General features: G+C 36.6%; 1 protein-coding gene across 5 annotated transcripts in view; it reads right to left on the bottom strand.

Moving 5' to 3' along the window:
- Positions 1 to 20,219, bottom strand: part of DYRK1A (dual specificity tyrosine phosphorylation regulated kinase 1A) — a 148,085-nt gene that overhangs the window by 7,532 nt on the left and 120,334 nt on the right. For all 5 annotated transcript variants that reach the window (XM_030806388.1, XM_030806386.1, XM_030806385.1 and 2 more), the window contains 5 exons: positions 16,946 to 17,232; positions 14,249 to 14,395; positions 11,128 to 11,268; positions 2,159 to 2,465; positions 1,535 to 1,659 (listed from right to left, as the gene is read on the bottom strand). In XM_030806388.1, coding sequence (XP_030662248.1) covers positions 1,535 to 1,659; positions 2,159 to 2,465; positions 11,128 to 11,268; positions 14,249 to 14,395; positions 16,946 to 17,232 — 1,007 coding nt within the window. The remainder of the gene's footprint in view (positions 1 to 1,534; positions 1,660 to 2,158; positions 2,466 to 11,127; positions 11,269 to 14,248; positions 14,396 to 16,945; positions 17,233 to 20,219) is intronic.

The raw sequence follows: 20,219 nt of genomic DNA, 5'->3' as shown, positions 1-20,219 counted from the left end.
ATGGGTCATGCCTCAAGAACACCCAGGTTTCAGGGGTGGGTAGAAGAAAAAAAATCCAAGAGACAGTGAAGGAAAGGGCAGAGAAATGGGGGGGGCGGTGGGGGGCAAAGAAGAACATCCTGCCAAGGAAACCAGCAGTGACTGTTTCAAAGAGTGGGAAAAGTCAACACTGCCAAATGAAGTTGTAGAATGCAGAAAGATAGCATTAGGGTGTCCATTGGACCCATGAATAAAGGTCACTGCTGACACTGGCAGGAGAGCTGGAGGGCAGGACCTAAGTGGAACAGGCAAAGAGGTTTTCAGAGTAAAGAGACAAAGACCACAGGTAGCAGAAGTATAGGGAAAGAAAGGAGGACACGCAAAGGTGCTGCTTAAGATGGGAGAGGCCTGAGGATGAGGAAATGCTGATCAACAGAAAAAGCCAAAAGAGGAGACAGTGAAGACAACCAGGGCTGAGGGAGACTAAAGGGCAAAGTCCCCGTGACGGCAGGAGAGAGGGGATCAGGGCAATGAGTGGGCTTGGCCTTAGGCAAAAAGAAACATATTGCTTCTAACAAAAAAGGGGTAGAGGAGAAGTGGACAGTGCACACATAGGCAGGATCATGTATTCAATGTTACAAAGCGGAGACAGTTCCTGTCTGAAGACTCTTTTCCTTACAAAGCAAAGACTGGGCAAGAACAGAGAAGGGGAGGGCAAAGGTTTCTAAGAGTAGAAGAGTTTGAAACTATTATTAAAGAGAATAGGAGTGGATGGGACAACTTGGAAAACATGTAAGACTGCCCAGCAGAGGTTGGTGAGTATTAACAGTGCTGACAAACAGCTGCATGTGGGATTTTCTCCGGCACCATTCAGCTGCCCTAGTCACAAGAATGGAGAGAGCACTCTTCATCAACAGCAGTTTACTCATCCATCAAATACTACACTGGCCTCTCACCTTCAAACACCATCATGCAAAACTCGGTATGAACCAACTTACAACTTTATTAGATTATTTAAATATTTTTACCATCACCATCTGCTTCACTCCAATTTTGAAAAAGTACTTAATTAGATCCTCTTCAACAGGTTTAAAAACAAAACAAACAAAACAACAACAAAAAGGCTCAAATCCAGAAATTGATTTAGAATCCAGGACTACAAGTGCTAAAAAATCATGGGAGGAAGCAGGGTCAAGTCATTAAGATCATGACCCAGGGAAATTTACTCAGCCCATGAAGTCTCAGTTTCCACTGTAAAATGGGAATCAAAAAAGCATGAGGCTCAAAATGCTGCTTTGGCAAGTAAGATAAACACAGGAAAAAAACTGTTCAAAACAACAACTGTTATGGCCCCAATAAGTGTTAGCCACTTCTAGACAAGGAGGAGGAAAACTGCAAGAATGTGCTTCTCTATGATAAATATTGACATTTGCTTAGGAGAACGTCATGAACCTCTAGGGTAAATGATACGGTCATTCTAAAGGCACCTGGCATCTAGGCTGCTCCACCTGAGCATGGTAGGTGACACAAGCAAATGAACCACGTGCGAGCTCACCTGGGGACTGTGTGTCTCACAGTCCATGGCCTGCACGGCAGCTGTGAAGTGCCCGCCACTGTGCCGATGCTGGTGCGTCGGATCTGACCGGGCTCTCCCACTGTTGCTTGTCCCCGATGAGCCACCTGAAATATCACAACACAAAACAACTGTGAGTTTAAAATTCATTTTGTTCAAATTTATACTCTGAAGCTATACCATTAAAACTGAAAGTATTCACTCATACACATACAAAATCTCTAATATTAACTTGAAAGTATATCACAAAGTCTTCATATTCTCTGACTAAAACCAGGTTCTCTCTCGTCCACCACTGAACTAAAATACAATGAAGTCTGGTTAAGGTAGGGGAAAACTCAAGCAATGTGGACAAAAATTCCATTTAAGAAGTAATTTAAAATGCTGGTTAGTAAATAGATTTCCAACTGCCAAGCAGAATTTATTACATGCGTAACTAAATATTGGAGCTTTGGGGGAGATGAATTTACTACTAACTACAAAGAACAGATTTAAGTAACTGCTCCCCACTGTATTAACAAATTTAATCAACACTTTAAAATAATCCCACTTCATAAAGAAAACAGAAAACATTCCCAAGCCTAATCTAACCGCAGCAGCACAGACCTGAGCTTGACGATGTACTGGAGGTGGTGCCCGAAGACTGAGACTGCTCCATGGCGGGGCTTGTAGACACACTATTACTTGTATTTGTACCTTCATCAGCTGTTTTCTTGAAGAAACTGTGCTGCAGAGCATAATAAGGTTGAATTCGAGTTTTGGGGTCATAATCAAGCATCCTTAAAATGAGGTCTTTGAACTTCAAGTAGTCAGCGACCGTATGACCTGACTCCCCAGCACGTCGCCCACCAGGTCCTCCTGTTTCCACTCCAAGAATGTTATGAAGTTTACGGGTTCCTGGTGGTTTGTACTCCTGTAAGAGAGAAAATGAAAGGCTTTCTCTAAATTTGGTGGAATACGTAAACACTCACATAATTTAATTTCAAATATGTTTAAATATGTATGTTGAGGCCTTTATTAAAAAGGACACTTCATAGTTGAATCCTCTGCCTTTTCATACATTACTATCCCAAATGCATGGTAGTTACAGTTCAACATAATTCTGAGAACAAAAATGGCTATAAAGATCATTTAGCCCAGGGGTCAGTAAACTATGGCCTGATCCAGAGGCCTGGTTTTCTACAGCTCCAGCTACAAACGGTTTTTCTGTTTTCAAAGGTTGTAAAAACAAGCAACCAAAAACAAAACATATGCAACAGAGGCCCACCAGGCTGAAAGCATTTTCTCTCTTGTCTTTTACAGAGAGCAGGCATGCCCCTGCCCACCCTGGCTGGGAGCCTCTTTGCTGCCTAACTGTGCACCCGCAGCACCTGTTACACTTCCTTCAGCAACAGCAGCCCAAGAAAGCTATGGCAATGACACCAAGGATGTTCTACATAAAAAGGCACTGGCCTAACCCTACCTGCTCACGGTAGAAAAAGAGAAAATTATGTATGCTTCCCTTTAGAAAATCTATGTAATAATAAATTAATGTGTGTTAAGATTTCCTGAAATCTCATTTTTTGACAGGTTAATACTATAACCCTTAAAACCTCTATAAATATTGAATTTATTAAGAATAGCATCACCAGACTTCGACTTCTGTTACAATGCAGAAATGTGTGAGATGATTGTTCCTTCTCTAATAACTCATAAAATCACTGCCTTTTAAAGACCCATCAGAGAGCTGTCTGAGGATCCAAAACTGGAACAAAAATCCCCTGAATTCTACAAAATGAAAAGCCTCTCCTCAAAGAGACCTGCAGCGGGAGAAGGCGCAAGCATGCCACAGATGAGCGAGAAGACTCCAGCCCAAGTCTGAACCAACTTCTGATGGCCAGGAGTGGACAGACAGAAGGATGGGGCAGTACAGCAGGAGGAAGGCGATCTCCCAGGCACGGAGAGTTAGGAGTGGGGCTGCTGACTGGGCAGTAATGTATAGAGACCACTAGATTTTTCCCTGGTTCTAAAGACACAAACACTGCTGAAGGGAATGTCCTTATCCCAGCTCAAAACATACAAAGACAGTGGGGAATGGAATCTAAGTCAAACAAGCAAAGCCCAGAGTCAGCTAAGCTACAAAAGAGATCAACTCAGCCCCACATGAGGGGCCTGACAGAGTAAGAGGCCTCTTTCTGAGGGAAAATATGATTCACTTCCATCTTTAACTGTTCTTAAGCAAAGAAAATTCGTCACACATTTAAAAATTACAAACATTTTTAAAAAATGACGTCCACAATCACATGAAAAGAAAAAAAACCCAAGAGAAGATACACATAAATAAATGGTGCAGATGTTGAAAAGTAGCAGACTGGAACTTTAAAAATAATTATGATAAGTTACTTCTGATAAATTATAATAAATAAACAATTTAGTTCAAAAGGTGGACAACATATGAATAGATGTAGAATTTCAGAAGAGAAAAACTGTATTTAAAACAAAATAGAAATGCTAAAACTAAAAAATATAGGCCGGGCTCATGCCTCTACACCCAGGTTGAGGTGGGAAGACTGCTTGAGTCCAGGAGTTCAAGACCAGCCTAGGCAACATAGCCAGACCCCGTCCCTACAAAAAATTTTAATAGCTGGGTATGGTGGTTGCACCACTCCTGTAGTCCGAGCTACTTGGGAGGCTGAGGCAGAAGAACTGCTTGAGCCGAGAAAGTCAAGGCTGTAATCAGCCATGATCACACCATTGCACTCTAGCCTGGGTGACAGAGTGAGAACCTGTCTCAAAAACAACAGTAACATCACATGAATCCATTTAATGGATTCAACAGCAGACTGGACTCAGCACAAGGAAAAAAAAATATCAGTGAACGAGAAGATAGAAAAAGAAATTATTCAAATTAAAAACACAAACAGAAAACAGAATGAATAAACCAGACAGAGACCTCTGGGATGACATTCAGCACTGTAACATACACATCACTGGAGAACTAGAAGAAAGACGAAAGCAGAACAAATATTTGGCAAGACTATATCTGAGGATTTTTCAAAAACTGATGATAGAGATCAACCCACAGATCCAAGAAACTCAGTGAACCCCCAGGAGAATAAATACAAAGAAAATCATACCTAGGCAAATAGTCAAACTGTGGAAATCAAACAAAGAGAAAACATTAAAATCAGCCAGAGGGAAGAGGCGGAAAATAATATATGCAGGGGAACAATGCTAAGAATAATCACTGACTTCTCTACAGAAACAGTGTAATCCAGAAAAAGCCAATACATCTTTAAGCAATATCGTAACATCTTTTTCTTTCGCTGAAAGAAAGAAGTTAATCTGTAATTCTGTATTCACTGAAAATATCTTCCAAAAAATAAAGGTAAACACGTATTTCAGATCAACATATGCTGAGAGAATTCATCAGGATAACTTATTCATTATAAAATAAAAGTTAAAGGACGGTGTGAGGCTGAAGAAATAATACCAGATGGAAGCTAGGAATTGCAAAAAGGAATGAATAACACCAGAAAAGAGCAAATATAAGGATAAATATAGAAGATCTATTATCCTTATTTTATGTCTTTTTAAATTTCTTTTGTGTTTAAACCTATTTTTTATTTAAACAGCCAACAATGTGTTGTGAGGTTTATAACATGCAAAAGTAATACAACAAGTGCACAAGAGGTAGATAGAATCACATGATTATCACACTGTTTAACAAGCAATATATTATTATTTGAAGGTAAACTAATGTTAAAGGTGCTTATTATAAAAGGAACACTAAACATGACACATAGACGAATAAGTAAAAAATCAATACAGGAGATAAAATAAAATGCCAAAAAGGATTCAACAAACCTCCCCCCAAAAGGCAGGAAAGAAGGAATAGGAAACAACGAACAGGAAAGACAAACAGAACACAAATAAGACAACAATCTTAAACCCAAAACTCTGAATAATGGGTTAACCACTATCAGACTAGATTAAAACACGACCTGACCATATGTTGCACACAACACAAAAATAATTCTTTAAATATAAAGGTATGCACAGGTTTACTGTAAAAGGGTAAAAGTGTGTGTGTATATATACACACGTTGCATATTTTTCTTCATATATTTTATATCTACACACACACACCATGAAAATATCAAGAATAAGAACACTGGTAAGACTATAGTGATATTGGACAAAGCAGACTTAAAGACAAACATTACTAGAGACAAAGAGGGATATTTCAGGATGATAAAAGGGTCAATTTATCAATAAGTCATAACAGTATCAAACATGCATACACCTATTAACAAAGCTTCAAAAACCATAAAGCAACATTACAAAGGGAGTCTAAGACAAATCCAAACTTATCAATGAAGACTCTTCTCTCAATTACTGACAGAATATACACATACACACAAAGATATAAAAGATATGAAGAAAAATATCAAACAATTTGATCTACATTGATAGTTGGAGACCACTACACCAAACAAACACAAAATACAATTCTTATCAAGCACACATAAAACATTCACAAAGACACATTAGATGCTAGACCATAAAACAAGTCTCAATTTTAAAGGACTGAAATCACGTTCTGTGACCAAACTGCTACTAAACTAGAACTCAATAAGATATCTAGAAAATCCTCAAATATTTTGAAATTATGTAACAAAATTCTAGTGACAGGTTAAAGAAGAAATCGCACGTTAGAAACATTTCAGAATGACTGTTAAAACATATAAAAAGTGGCCGGGTGTGGTGGCTCATGCCTGTAATCCCAGCACTTTGGGAGGACAAGGCAGGTGGATCACGAGGTTAAGAGATCGAGACCATCCTGATCATATGGTGAAACCCCGTCTCTACTAAAAATACAAAAATTAGCTGGGCGTGGTGGGGCGTGCCTGTAGTCCCAGCTACTTGGGAGGCTGAGGCAGGAGAGTTGCCTGAACCTGGGAGGCGGAGGTTGCAGTGAGCCAAGATCACACCACTGCACTCCAGCCTGGCAACAGAGCAAGACTCCATCTAAAAAAGCTGCATAATGCAGCTAAAGCAGTGCTTACAGGGAAATTTATACCATTAAATTCTATAGTAGCAAAGAGGCTTAAAAATCAATGATCTAGTTTCCACCTTTAAGAAGCTGGAAAAGGAGTAAATTCAACCCAAGTAAACGGACATAACGACGAGCAAAAAACAGAATAGAAACTAGATCAAGAATAGAAAAAGAAAAGAAATCAACAAAGTCAAAAGCTGGTTGTCTGAAAAGATTAATAAACTTGATCAACCCTGAGCAAGACTACTTGGGGAAAAAACAGAAAGTACAAATGGCCAATATCAGGAATAAAAGAGAGACTGTCAGGAAATAAAAAATATTTCCTAATAGTTTCACAAGTCCAGCACAATCCTAAAATCAAACCCCAATGATGGTTTTATTAATAAAATGTTAGACAAATATCCATTAATGACATAGAAACAAAATTCCTTACCAAGAGATTAGCAAATCGAACTGAGCAATATGGGAATAGTATATCAAGGCCAAGTGTAGTTTATCACAGGGTGGGGCTTAACATTCAAAAAATTAATGTATTTTACCACAAAACAGGAGAAAAATCATATGATCTCTATATGCACAGAAAAAAATGACAATACTCAAAACCCACTCATGATATTAAAAAAGCAAAAAAGACATACAATTGAAAAAACAAAACTGTCTTCATTCATGGAGCATAAGACTGTTTAAGTAGAAAGCCCTATCAAATTTCAACAACAAAAATACAGTCATCCCTCAGTATACGCAGGGGGTTGGTTCCAGGCGCCCCCTCCACCCCAAAATATACTGAAATCCACACATACTCAAGCTCCACAAGGACGCCGTGCGGAACCCACATATGTGAAAAGTTGGCCCTCATACACAGGTTTCACATCCAGGGAATACTGTATTTTTGATCCACATTTGACTGCAGATGTGGAACCTTCAGATACAGAGGGCTGACTCTATTTGTTGGAAAAAAATGGGCATACAAGTGGATCTGTGCGGTTCAAACCTGTATTGTTCAAGGGTCAACTGTACTAGAATAGGTGAATTTAGCAAGGTCTTAGGATACAAAATCAATATATAAAAATCAGTTGTATTTCTGTATATCAAAAATGAAAAATTATGATATTATACATTTTAAATGCCATTTAAAATAGCATCTAAAAAATTAAAAACTTAGGAATAAAGTGAACAAAATATGTAAGACTTCTGCATTAAAAACTATAAAACACTGCTGAGATATTTTAAGCCCTAAATAAATAAAGAGATAACCCATCTTTATAGAGTGGAAGATTTAATATTGTTAAGATGTCTATTTTCCTGAATTCAACCCCAACTGCAACCCAAATCAAAATGCTAGCATCATTTTTTTTGGCAGAAATTTACAAGCTGATTCTAAAATCCATATGTGAATAGAAAGGACCTAGAATAGAAAACATATCAATAGGGTAAAGCAACTGCTTTCAGCAAATGCTGCTGTAACTACTAGGCACACATATGGAAGAAAATGAACTTCAACCCCTTCACCCTGTTCCACACTCAAAAATTAATTCAAGATGGACCACAGAATCCTAACTGTAAAAGCAGACTAAAAAATAAAAATAAAAATAAAAACTTTTAGAAGAAAACACAGAAGAATATCTTCACAAACTTGGAGATGGCAAAGATAAAAAAAAGTACCAAAAAAAAAAAAAAGTTCACAAATACAACTTCATCAATATTAAAACTCCCTATTCATCAAAAGATACCATATTAAGAAAGGAACAGGCAAAGCCACAGCCTAGGGAAATACACTGACATATATGTGACAAAAAACTTAATGACAAAGGACTACTCAATTATTAAACAACTCAGTAACACAAGCAAAAGTTGGGAAAGACCTGTGACAAAGAATATATACGAAAGGCTAATAAGCATGTGAAAAGGTGGTATTAGCCATGAAGAAATGCAAATGCAAACCACTATATATCCACTACAGAATGGCTAAAATCCAACAGACAAACCATATAAAATGGTGAGGATGTCATGCAACTGGAACCCTCATACATCATGGGAATATAAAATAAAACAACTCTGGAGAACTGGTGTTTTCTTGTGAAGGTAAACACGTACCCCATGACCTGGCAATTCTACTCTTAGATTGTGCTGTCAAAGAAATGAAAACATATGTATAAAAGAATGTTCCCAGTAGCCTTATTCATAATAGTCCCAAACTGGGAACAAACCAAATGACCACTGACAGGTGAATATAAATTATGGCATGTTCCTTCAATGAAATATGTTGAAGCAATAAAAAAAATTAATTCCTGAGACATACAATATTGATGATTTTCCAAAAACAATACATTTGCTGAGTGAAGAAAACCCAAAACTAAACAATAAATACTATAAGGCTCCATTTATACTAAGTTTGCCAATGAAAAAGCAAAGCTAGTCTTTGATGATAGAAATCAGAAAGTAGTGGGATAACAGAAAAGGTCACAAGAGGATTTGGGATGATAGAAATCTTTCATATTGGTTTAGATGGGTGGCACTGCTGTACACAAAGGTGAAAACAAAGTCAACACTTAAAATATGTATCTTATGTAAACTGTACTTCAAAAAATAGCATCATTTATTGTCTTCTTCATTCTCCACCTCCACCAGGAAAAAAATACATAGTATTTATTTCATTATTGGAAAACCCTAATATGGGGCTTTTGAAATGTAAAATGAGATATTAAAAGTAAAAATAAAATCAGTAAACAAATAAACCACAGAGATAGCCAATGAAAGTATATGCACATCTATTTGTATCTCTAGTCAAAATTCTTAGTGTACCATTTGTAATGTAATTATTTGATTATGAATTTGACTTTTTGTTGCAAAATTTCTCTTAAAAGCAAAATTATTTCATATTTTTAAAAATTAAGTTGCTTAAGTCAATTGCTAAGTGTGACTAAAATAAATCTCATAAAAATCTAGTTAATTCACATGTATTAAATGTATGTTAAGATATCCACTTGCAATTTTAAAAGGGAAAAGACAATCTACTCATTTCTGAAATGCCCCACCCCAAATAACTAAAAATAGTAATACCTATAGATCAATTTGAAAGAAATGACAGGTCACTGTGGTTTTTGTAAGGCAGAGATTTAGGAGATGGAATGGGATGTTTTATTGAGGAAAAAAATAGCAGAAGCAAAATATAAATAAATAAATCTGAAATGGAGAAAGCAGCAGCCTGTATCACAGAGAGAGACAACATAAAAAAGATTTAATTTCCTCTCCATGCTAATTCAAACTGGTAGGAACTCCTTTAAATGCTGGTGAAGCCAGTAAGGACTCCTAGACTAAGTTTTGGTTACATGGAAAATGGGCCATGATTAATGAGCTATGTGGATAAAGAAAAAACAAGGGCCCAGGAGGTCTCGATGGCATTTTCCATCCTTTCCTTATGGGGAATAGGCATAATTTAGCAGCTGGAAACTGCACCGCCTATAGCTTTAGTAAATATGGCAGAACACAATAACTTACAAATCAGTTTTGAAAGATACAATTACATATGTGCTTTTAAATATTCTAAAGAAAATCATCTGATATTAAAAGTTATGACTCCATAGCTGTGTGGAGGTGAATTAAGGCAATCAACCATCACCTTCAGTTCATTGAAAATGACACCTGGTGGCAGCGCCACTAAAATACAAGGCAAAATAATAACTGAAACAAAAACTCTTAAATGTTATAAATGCAAAACTATGATCACAAGGTGACTTCTGTATGTACATGTGTGTGGGGGGGTCATATTCAATCACATGTTTATACATTACATTCATTCAATAATAGGACCAAACTAAATTACAAAACATGATTATTTACAGATCTATAAAACAAAAGTAAAAAATCAAGATGCAAAATTGGCATCATTTACTCTATTAAACTGACATAGTTTAGGTATTTTTAAAAAGTCCTCGGATAAAAGAAAATTACTAAAACAAACCAAATACTTTAAAAATCTCACTTTTAAAGATTTTGGAGACATGAAATTTTTGCTATCCAAGTCAATGAGCTAGGAATCTGAAGTCTATCAAAGGACCATCTAGTCAGTTAATATCCTTGGAAAAAAATCACATACTACTTAAGCCAAAAATCATCTTCTGACATAATTTACCAACTGAACTTAAAAAAAAATCATTTACTCCAATAGTGACTTTTCACAGCTGCAGTATTAACTGTGACCTCACTACATGCCCAAGCTGTGAGAAACAAAGGTCAAACTTATTAATTCTACTGTTGAAACCAAGTATGGTGATGTGATCAGCTGCCTCAAAATGCAGACACAGAGTTTTTAATATGAAGTTTTAAAGATAACTCTGACCATTAATCAAACACTGGTCCATACCTGATAGTTCAGGTCAAACTATACTCAACTTCTGAACAAAATATCTATGTAAGGTATCAATAAAATCATTAACTGAAACACTCTGATTTCAAGTAAATGCAAAATGAGCTATAAAAAGACAGGTATGATAAAGAAATTTAATAAAGGCTCAAAACAGATATATCCTTATTTTACCCGTTTTCCATCTTTGGTCTTCTTTAAGTTCCAAGTGCCATCTGGCAACTTCTCAAAGAACTTTCTTGCTTTTGGTGCTTGGTCAAGAATATGAGCAGGTGGAATACCCAGAACTTCCACTATTTTATTCATCTGATCTACCTGTATTAAAAATAAAAACAACAAAACCTGTAATTTCTACTGTACATCTACTCCTGCTCATCAAGTCATTCATTCATAAATAAATTGCACACCTCCTGTGTGTCTGGCACTCCTCTAGACATCCAGCATACAGTAATGAAGAAACACAAGAAAGGCCCTACCTTCCTTGAGTCAAATACCCCATAGAAGGGAAGACAGTCAATTAACAAACATATTATGTCAGGTAGCCATGGACACAATGTTGAACAGTAAGGAGAGATAAGAGGAAGTTTTAAAGTTTCCGTTTTGGGAGAATTTTATTTAAAAATTTTTATTTACTTATTTTTGAGACAGGGTCTCACTCTGTCACCCAGGCTGGAGTGCAGTGGTGCAATCAGAGCTCACTGCAGCCTTGACCTCCTCCTAGGCTCAAGTGATCCTCTCACCTCAGCTTCCTGAGTAGCTGGGACTACAGGCATGTACCACCATGCCCAGCTATTTGTTTTTTAGATGGAGTCTCGCTCTCTCACCGAGGCTGAAGTGCAGTGGCGCAATCTCGGCTCACTGCAACCTCCACCTCCCAGGTTCAGGCAATTCTCCTGCCTCAGCCTCCCGAGTAACTGGGACTATGGGCATATTTTTTAGTAGAGACAGGGTTTCACCATGTTGGTCAGACTGGTCTTAAACTCTTGACCTCAAAGGATCTGCCCACCTTGGCCTCCCAAAGTGCTGGGATTACAGGCGTGAGCCACCGTGCCCAGCCCCATGCCCAGCTAATTTTTAAAAATTTTTGTGGAGATGGGGTTTTACCATGTTGCCTATGCTAGTCTCAAACTCCTGGGTTAAAGCAATCCTCCCACCTTGACCTCCCAAAGTGCTGGGATTACAGGCGTGAGGTACGGCACCAGACCCAGTTTTCAGAGCATATTAAATAAACACACATACACACACACCCCTTAGAGGCTTAATAAAGTATGGACCTAATAAAGTACTTTTTTAAAGTACAGATTCATTCACCCAAACTGAGTGTGCCTATTATATGCTAGGAACCATATTCATAGGTAGAAAATAATAAACAAAACATAAAAATTCCTGCCAAAAAGTAGTTTATGTTATAGTGGGAAGACAGCAAATATATATATACACACACACAATTTTTTTTTTTTTTTTTTTTAATGGAGTCTGGTTCTGTCTTCCAAGCTAGAGGGCAGTGTGGCACGATCTCGGCTCACTGCAACCTCCGCCTCATGGTGAAGTTCAAGCCATTCTCCTGCCTCAGCCTCCCAAGTAACTGGGATTACAGGCATGCAACACCATGCTAGGCTAATTTTTCTATTTTTAGTAGAGATGGGGTTTCACCATGTTGGCAAGGCCAGTCTCGAACTTCTGACCTCAAGTGATCTGCCTGCCTCAGCCTCCCAAAGTGCTGCGATTACAGGCGTGAGCCACTGCACCCAGCATTATCAATAAATAATTAAATACATGATGTCAGATGCTAAGAACTACAGGATGAGGAGAAGGGGTATTGCAACCGTAAGTGGGGTATATGGTTTTACCGAGAATGTGACATCAGGGCAAACACTAACATCAGCAAAGGACTATCTCAGAAAAGAGCATTTTAGGCACAGGAAGGAAGAAATGCAAAGGGCTATGGGCCTGTGGCTGGCATTTTCAAGGGACCACAGAGAAAGCTGTGTGTGGACCACAGAGTGAGGGGAAGAGGAGAGACCAGGTGGTGGTGAGAGAACTGGCATCAGAGGGAGTAGGAATCTGTGGGCTACTCAAAGGACCTCGGCCTTTACAATGAGTAACATGGCAAAGTTTTTTTAATATTGTTTAAGCCCAAGAAAGATACTAATTTACACAGTAAGATTTATACTAAACAGTAAGATTTATACTAAAACAAAAACAAACTATGGCAGTTACTATCAAAGAGTAGCTCACCAGTTCAAGTTGAAATGAATTAAAAGGGACCAGGCACAGTGGCTCACACCTGTAATCTCAGCACTTTGGGAGGCTGAGACGGGCAGACCACTTGAGGTCAGGAGTTCGAGAGCAGCCTGGCCAACATGGTGAAACATCAACTCTAGTAAAAATACAAAAATTAGCCAGGTGTAGTGGTGCTTGCCTGTAATACCAGCTACTCGGGAGCCAAGATTGCGCCACTATACTCCAGCCTGAGCGACAGAGCAAGACTCCATCTCCAGAAAAAAAAAAAAAAAAAAAAAAAAAGAATTAAAAGGAAGGATGGAAGAAACAAGTTTCTGGCACCACCTATTAAGAGCTGCATAATCCGGTACAAGTCATTAATGCCTTTGGCCTTTCTCTTCTCATTTATAAATAAGACTGATCAAGATCTGCAAATTGTCAATTTTTCTTTTAAAAAACAAACAAAACCCCACAGGTGAATAGTTTTTAAAACAATGAAAGTCTAATTTCTCTGACTGCAGGGAAGTGTGGCCTGTCCCTGCCCTCCCATTCACTGCCTCTGACCTTCAAAAGTCTTCCAGAACACAGCCTGAAACCTGTAGACTATAGAACTGCACACAGTCTCTGTAACCCTACAATTCTATAATCTAGTTTACTCTACACTATTCAGACTGAGTATCTATCAATCCTACTGATCATTACCTCTTCAACTCCAAATCATAATCTCAAAATTTAGAGTGATGTCTGTACCACTCTTCAGGATGGCCTTCATTCCTTCATTATCATCTTTAAGCTTTCTGTTATTGTATTTAAAACCCGTAAAATGTATGCCAAAATACTTAACATTTTCTGTTCTCCTTCATGAGTAGATTAAAATATCCTACTCCTATCTCATAATTCTAAACTTACGTGACAACTGACAAATATGAAAAAATAGGTATATTCAAACTGACCTCATATTTGAATGATTAAATAGACATCTTTGCCTAAAAACAACTTTTAAATTACAGTCATAGATGAAAGACAATAAGAAATTATGAAAACAGAATTTGTAAAGCAATACATCATTTACCTCATTGGCACCACTGAACAGAGGTTCTCCAGTGTGCATTTCAACCAAAATACACCCGAGGGACCACATATCAATGGCAAGGTCATAAGGCATTCCCAGTAGCACCTCTGGAGACCGATAAAAGCGACTCTGAATATACTGGTATATCTGAAATATATTTCAAAATAGTATTACTTCAAATTGCTTAAAACTGCAGTCAGCACTGGATTAAAAACACTGATCTGATATTAACAGAAAAGAATTGGCTAATTCCTGAATTAGGGTTCCATTGATTAACTTCAACATTAGACTACAAATATGGCTTAAAGAACTAAACATTTCGAGGGACTGGTTAATCTGACTGTGAAATGCATAATACGTAAAGATTCAAGCCCTTTCATTTAGTCTAATCCTACCTAGTCATCATGATATTTCTTAAAACAATCATGCCTCACTAGAAAAAAAAAAAACACTATTGAAAGTAATGTATTTCCCTAATAATTATTTCTTCCTACTATGGCTGGCACTTAGTTTACCACTAACTTTACAACTGAATAGTATTTAAATTAACCCAAATAATGTATTTCTCAGCATTAAAAGTCAAGTAACTTCAATATAATGTAATTTAAAATTCAGATATTTGTACTCTTGCTGTCTCACAGATAAATCCCAGAAACACTGCCACATAAAGATTCAACTGAGAGCTGTCTCTGACCAATAGCTTCTTCTCTCCTCTTCTCTACCTCCATCCAAGACTTCTTAGAGAAAGACAATCCTGAAATGGACTATTTTCAATGAAGTAATGTTAGGATGTCTTCAGAGACCAATTTGTTTCACTTATTAAAAGGGGGAAAGAAATAAAATCCTCCTAACTAAATTTTCTAACACCCAAACCATGCAGCCAGAAAGCTCATGAAATTTTCTGTGGTTCCCACTGAAACCTCCAGCCAAGTCTTCAAGAACAATCTCAGGCCTCCACAGGCAGGTCAACTGACCTTAAGGAACTATAAGAAGAAAGTCTAATTTAAAAGAACTGGGAAGAAGTATTACATTTCCATGGTTTTTATAAGCCAATACCATTGTTAATTCCCTAGGCCCAAACACTCACCACTCCTGAGACTTTTATTTCACAGCTTATGCCAAGAACTTTGTCACCTCCCTATCTACTTTGTTTAAAGCAGTTGCTTTCCCCAAAACACACTTGCCCTACCACTTTTGATTCTAATCCAACAGATCTAGGGGCAGGACCACTGCAGGTCTATTTTAGAAATAACTTCCCATGTGATGCCAATGAACTTGAATAATTAAAAACTTATTGTAGGGATAACTGGCTCATTTTGGCTAGACAGAAATAATAATGTTTAATATTAGGACAAAATATATAATTTGGCTTAAATAGGGGAAAAATTTCCCAACTCTATAATCTATTCAAATCACTGTCAAGATGGGCATGTATTTTTCATTCACGATATACTCTATCCCATATTAACTACGAGCATCTCTTGATTTTTTGAAGGCATCTAAAACTGCAAACTTTGCTCCCTACTCCAATTTTTAAAAATTACTTTAACACTCGATACCATCACTACCATAAGAGAAGTTGCAGAAAATAACAAAAAGACAGTCCTATTAATTGGCTATAAATCCTTATGATTAAATTAATCTGTTAATCTGGACAAAAGTAGGACAGGACAGAAAATTTCACTAATTTGGAAAAATAAGAAACAGAAAAGTCAGTATGAAAAATTAACATCTGTATGTTAGTTGGGTTTCTTTAAAAACAGAAGAAATACAGTTTCAATACTTAAAGGAAAAAGAATAGTGTTTAAAATGAGTAAAATATTATCAAATGGTGACACTAATTCCTTTCAAGAGGAGACCCCTATTACTTCTATTTTATATATAAAACAATGCTGTCAGAGTAGTTTTCATAATGCTGGAAGAATGACAGTAAAAAACTCCTTTCCTAAATCAGCTAAACTTATCAGCATTACGAACACATCTGTTTTTAGCAGTCTGAAAAAAAACCAGCTTGGATATGTGTCACAATTTATGTAAATTTTAAATAAGAGTGGGGAAAATAAGACAAACTTATTTATCAAAACAAGTAAGCCTACCAACTGAATTTTCTATACTAATACCATGACTAATACAAAATTACCTGCATTTTTTTGAACCAACAGTTTTTGAGGAAAAAGATTTATCTTGATCCATCTTCAGAGAAGTATTTTACAGCAAAGATTCAATGTTCTAGTACTGAAAAGTCCCAAAATTTATACTAAAACCTTTACTTGGGAAATATAGTTACAAATCCCCTAATATTTAATCATTCCATCTCCTATTCTCTCCCTTAATCTTTTAGCATACATACCATTTTAAATATACCCATTTCAAAAAATCAATGTCTTTTGACTCAAAGTATTGCTATTTGCATTTTAAAAGGTATTTCCCCAAAACAGTTATCAACACAAGGCAATTAAGTGCTACATTTTAAAGATAAATAAGCATCCTGTAATTGCCTCTAAATGGTATACATCTTATTAACATTTCAAATATCTATTAGGTTGGCGCAAAAGTAATTGCGGTTTTTGCCACTGCAAAAATGGCAACTGCAATAGCAAAAACCGCAATTACTTTTGCACCAACCTAATACCTACACTGTCCTACCTACTTCTATTTAATTTCTATTTAATTCACAAGTTCTAAAATAATACTTACCCTCTGCCCCAACTGACAAGAACTGCCAAAGTCAACGATCTTGATTGCACTGCGTTTGGGGTTACAAAGAAGGATATTTTCAGGTTTTAGATCACAGTGAATGATACTAAGTTCTGGAGTCGCAAGGAAAAGCAGTGCAGTGCACATCTGTTGCGCAAACTTTCGTGTTAGGTTCAAAGAGACCCCTCGGAAATTGGTGTTTCTCAGCAAGTCATAGAGGTTGTAGGACAGCATTTCAAAAACTAAACAGAGATGGTTTCGAAACATAAAGTGGCGTTTCAAATGCACTGAAAGAGAAAACAGTTTCATTTTAAATTATATATACCAATAAAAAGAGAGTAACAAACACATGCACTCTCAAATGATCTATAACATTATTACAACATCAAATGCAGAGTTCAGTTAAAGTTTGGAGACAGCATTTTGTAGTAACAGCAGTTTTCAATCAGTTAAGAATATCTAAGTTGCTCTTCTGCTGAATTAAACAGGTACAGCATATGTCAATAAGTGATATAAGGTAAGCAGTACTACCAAAATGCCTTGTTTCTTTAAAAGTCAGATCTGAAAACACAAGTAGCAAATGGACAAACAGCAGTGAAAATATTTCAGCAATTTTATCTTCATTTATAAAAGAAAGCACTTTTTACTTCCTGAGAGCCCTACCTCACAACTTCCTATGTCTAAGCTCCACCTACTGGGATCTCTGGTTTGTGACAATGCTGTAGTTCGCAGCCCTCTGTGTAGGCTCTGAAATGTATCTGCACTGCTGAACTTTCGATTTCACTGGTAATTTTCTGTCACAATTTTCACTGTTAGCCTTTTTTTTTACCCTTTAGGCAAATACAACAAATGTCTGAAAATCATGCTTTGGTACAAGTACTGGAGGACTTAACTGTGTTTATCAAATTGGTAAGTGACAACTCTTGTGTGAGATTGAAGGTTTGGAAAACTTCAAAATAAAGCTCAGCTACAAGAAGAGATGATGAGGAGGCTTGTGAGTGTGGAAACAGCATAGAATACATAGGTCGCTATCACTGTTGACCCTCTAAAAAGCCTGAATACTCACTAAATTGCTTCAAAGATTGTGCTTTAAGTATTAACACTGACTTCACGTCAGATGAGGTTATTCGATAAAGTGCTGTCCCTCCCTGTTAACAGTCTTACATATACCAAACTGAGAACCTGTAACACAACTGCAATGACATAAAACACTCATCTGTCAAGGTGATTTTCATTTTATTTTATAGTATTACAAAATGAGAGGTTTCTCTACAGATCTATCTGGAATAAACTGATAGTAATCAATGTCTGATCACTAAGAACTGTGGATATATTGTGTTTTCCTGGGAGTAGTCCTGGGCTGCCTGCCTCAAAGCAGTGCACATCAATATTGCTTTTAGATCTTTCATGGTATAGGTGATCTAAAGTCAGAATAAGTAACACAAAAATAACTACATGGCTACATAGGAGTCTACAGCACAACTCGATACTAAAAATAACAAAAGGAATCCTTAAATGTTACCTAAGAATGTAAAATACCTGCTCTTAGTCACTTCAGTTTATAGGTTTAAAACTAAAAACATAGTTCCATGATACCTCACAATCATGGTCCATGGGTGGCTTTTAATCTCCTGGTTAAGCAGGAGCCACAAAATGAATGCAAAAAGTAACTGCTGTCAGAATTCTAATGTGATTATAAAAATTCCTTTAAGAAGCTCTGTGATCACAATGTTGGTTCAATGAAACATCTACTCAGTTTCACTTGACCTCACAATTCTTTATTCATTTACTTAGTATCTACAATGTGCTGAGCACTAAAAACATTGTCAAAGAAAGCTCAAACAAGCATATTTGTTCAGTCTTTTTAACTGAATTTTTGGGAGAATGGAGGGCTGGCAAGACTTTGTTGTGGACTTAAACTAAATTTTCTTTTAACTAGACCATGGCAGGTACCAAATAATCCAGATAAGAAATTTGGCTACACAATAAAGAAGTAGATGTTTTTTAAAGTTCAAAGACAAGACAATAAAACTCAGCAGAATCAATTGTACTCATCAATCACTTTAAAATTAATTTACATCATAAAAATCAATATGACTTTCAGATACCTTAAGTTTAAGGTATCAATTCAATTGACATGAACTTGTCTAATCTAAAGTTCGTTTTCCAAACAGAATCTCAGTTTCTTGAGACATTACGCATTCACCATCTTCTGAAATAAGAATTTAAAAACTCATCCAAAGAGTATCTGTAATAACTAATACAATTAATAAAATGATCATTAATGTCAACTTTATTCAAAACAAAATACTAGCATTATACATAACTGAGCAGCTAACATTTTGAGTACTTAACTATATGCCAGCTATGTCTTCTTTAAATAAAGCAGAATTAAAATGTTACAGTAATGCTATCAATATTTTTTCTGCTCCCCTAAGCAAATACTCAAGAGTGAGAAGAAGGCAGGAGGCATGTTCAGAGATCATTGTGTAAGTCAATCATCCTTAGAATGTCCTTGATGTGCTTCTAAAACCCTTGAATGGAAATGGCTCATGTAAGTTGTAAATGACAGTGAACAGCAAAGTTTCATTGAGTGTGACAAGGTTTTAAGAATGGTATTATTATGAATTATATCAGTATCCATAAAGAAACTAACAAAAATTAATACAAACCCATTTTATATTTTAACAATGAGGAACAAGAGGTATTTCACAAACAAAATCTGAACAATCTGAAGCTTGCCCCTTTTAAAGATCCATTATTTGTTTCTACCTTTTTGGGGGGGACCAAAGAATCATAATGTTTTCTTAAAAGAACCTGTTAAATAAAACTCAGCCTTATGTGTATCAAATAAGGTCAACGTTTCTGAACACAAGTGACTATGGATCTGTGCTGATCTTAAGGTCTGTATCTTCGATTGATGGCATCTTATATGAATACTTAACAGTTTTTTCCTTGATGGTACATAAAATGATGGTGTCTTACAATCACTGACATACTAGATTTGATTAAAAAATACTGTGAAAGAAGGTGTACTAGAAGATATTTTGTCCATGTATCAATTGGCCCTAGACTTCAGTATTGTCATAATTCTTCTGTCTCCTGCTTCTGTTTTCAGAAGGAAGACTATGTGAGAATGAAACAAACAGACTTTGGAGTGAGGCAGAAGTACTGTAGCTTCCGATCCTAGCTGCAGAGCCCTATGACCCTGGATATGTGGCTTCTTATACAAACCACCCGTAACTTAAAGATTCTACCATCTTCCTTATAAGAC

Source organism: Nomascus leucogenys, chromosome 25 (genome assembly GCF_006542625.1).
Source record: "Nomascus leucogenys isolate Asia chromosome 25, Asia_NLE_v1, whole genome shotgun sequence".
NCBI classification, from domain to species: Eukaryota; Metazoa; Chordata; class Mammalia; order Primates; family Hylobatidae; genus Nomascus; species Nomascus leucogenys.
Note: the sequence above shows the minus strand (reverse complement) of the source record. Positions and strands in the feature narration are given on the sequence as shown.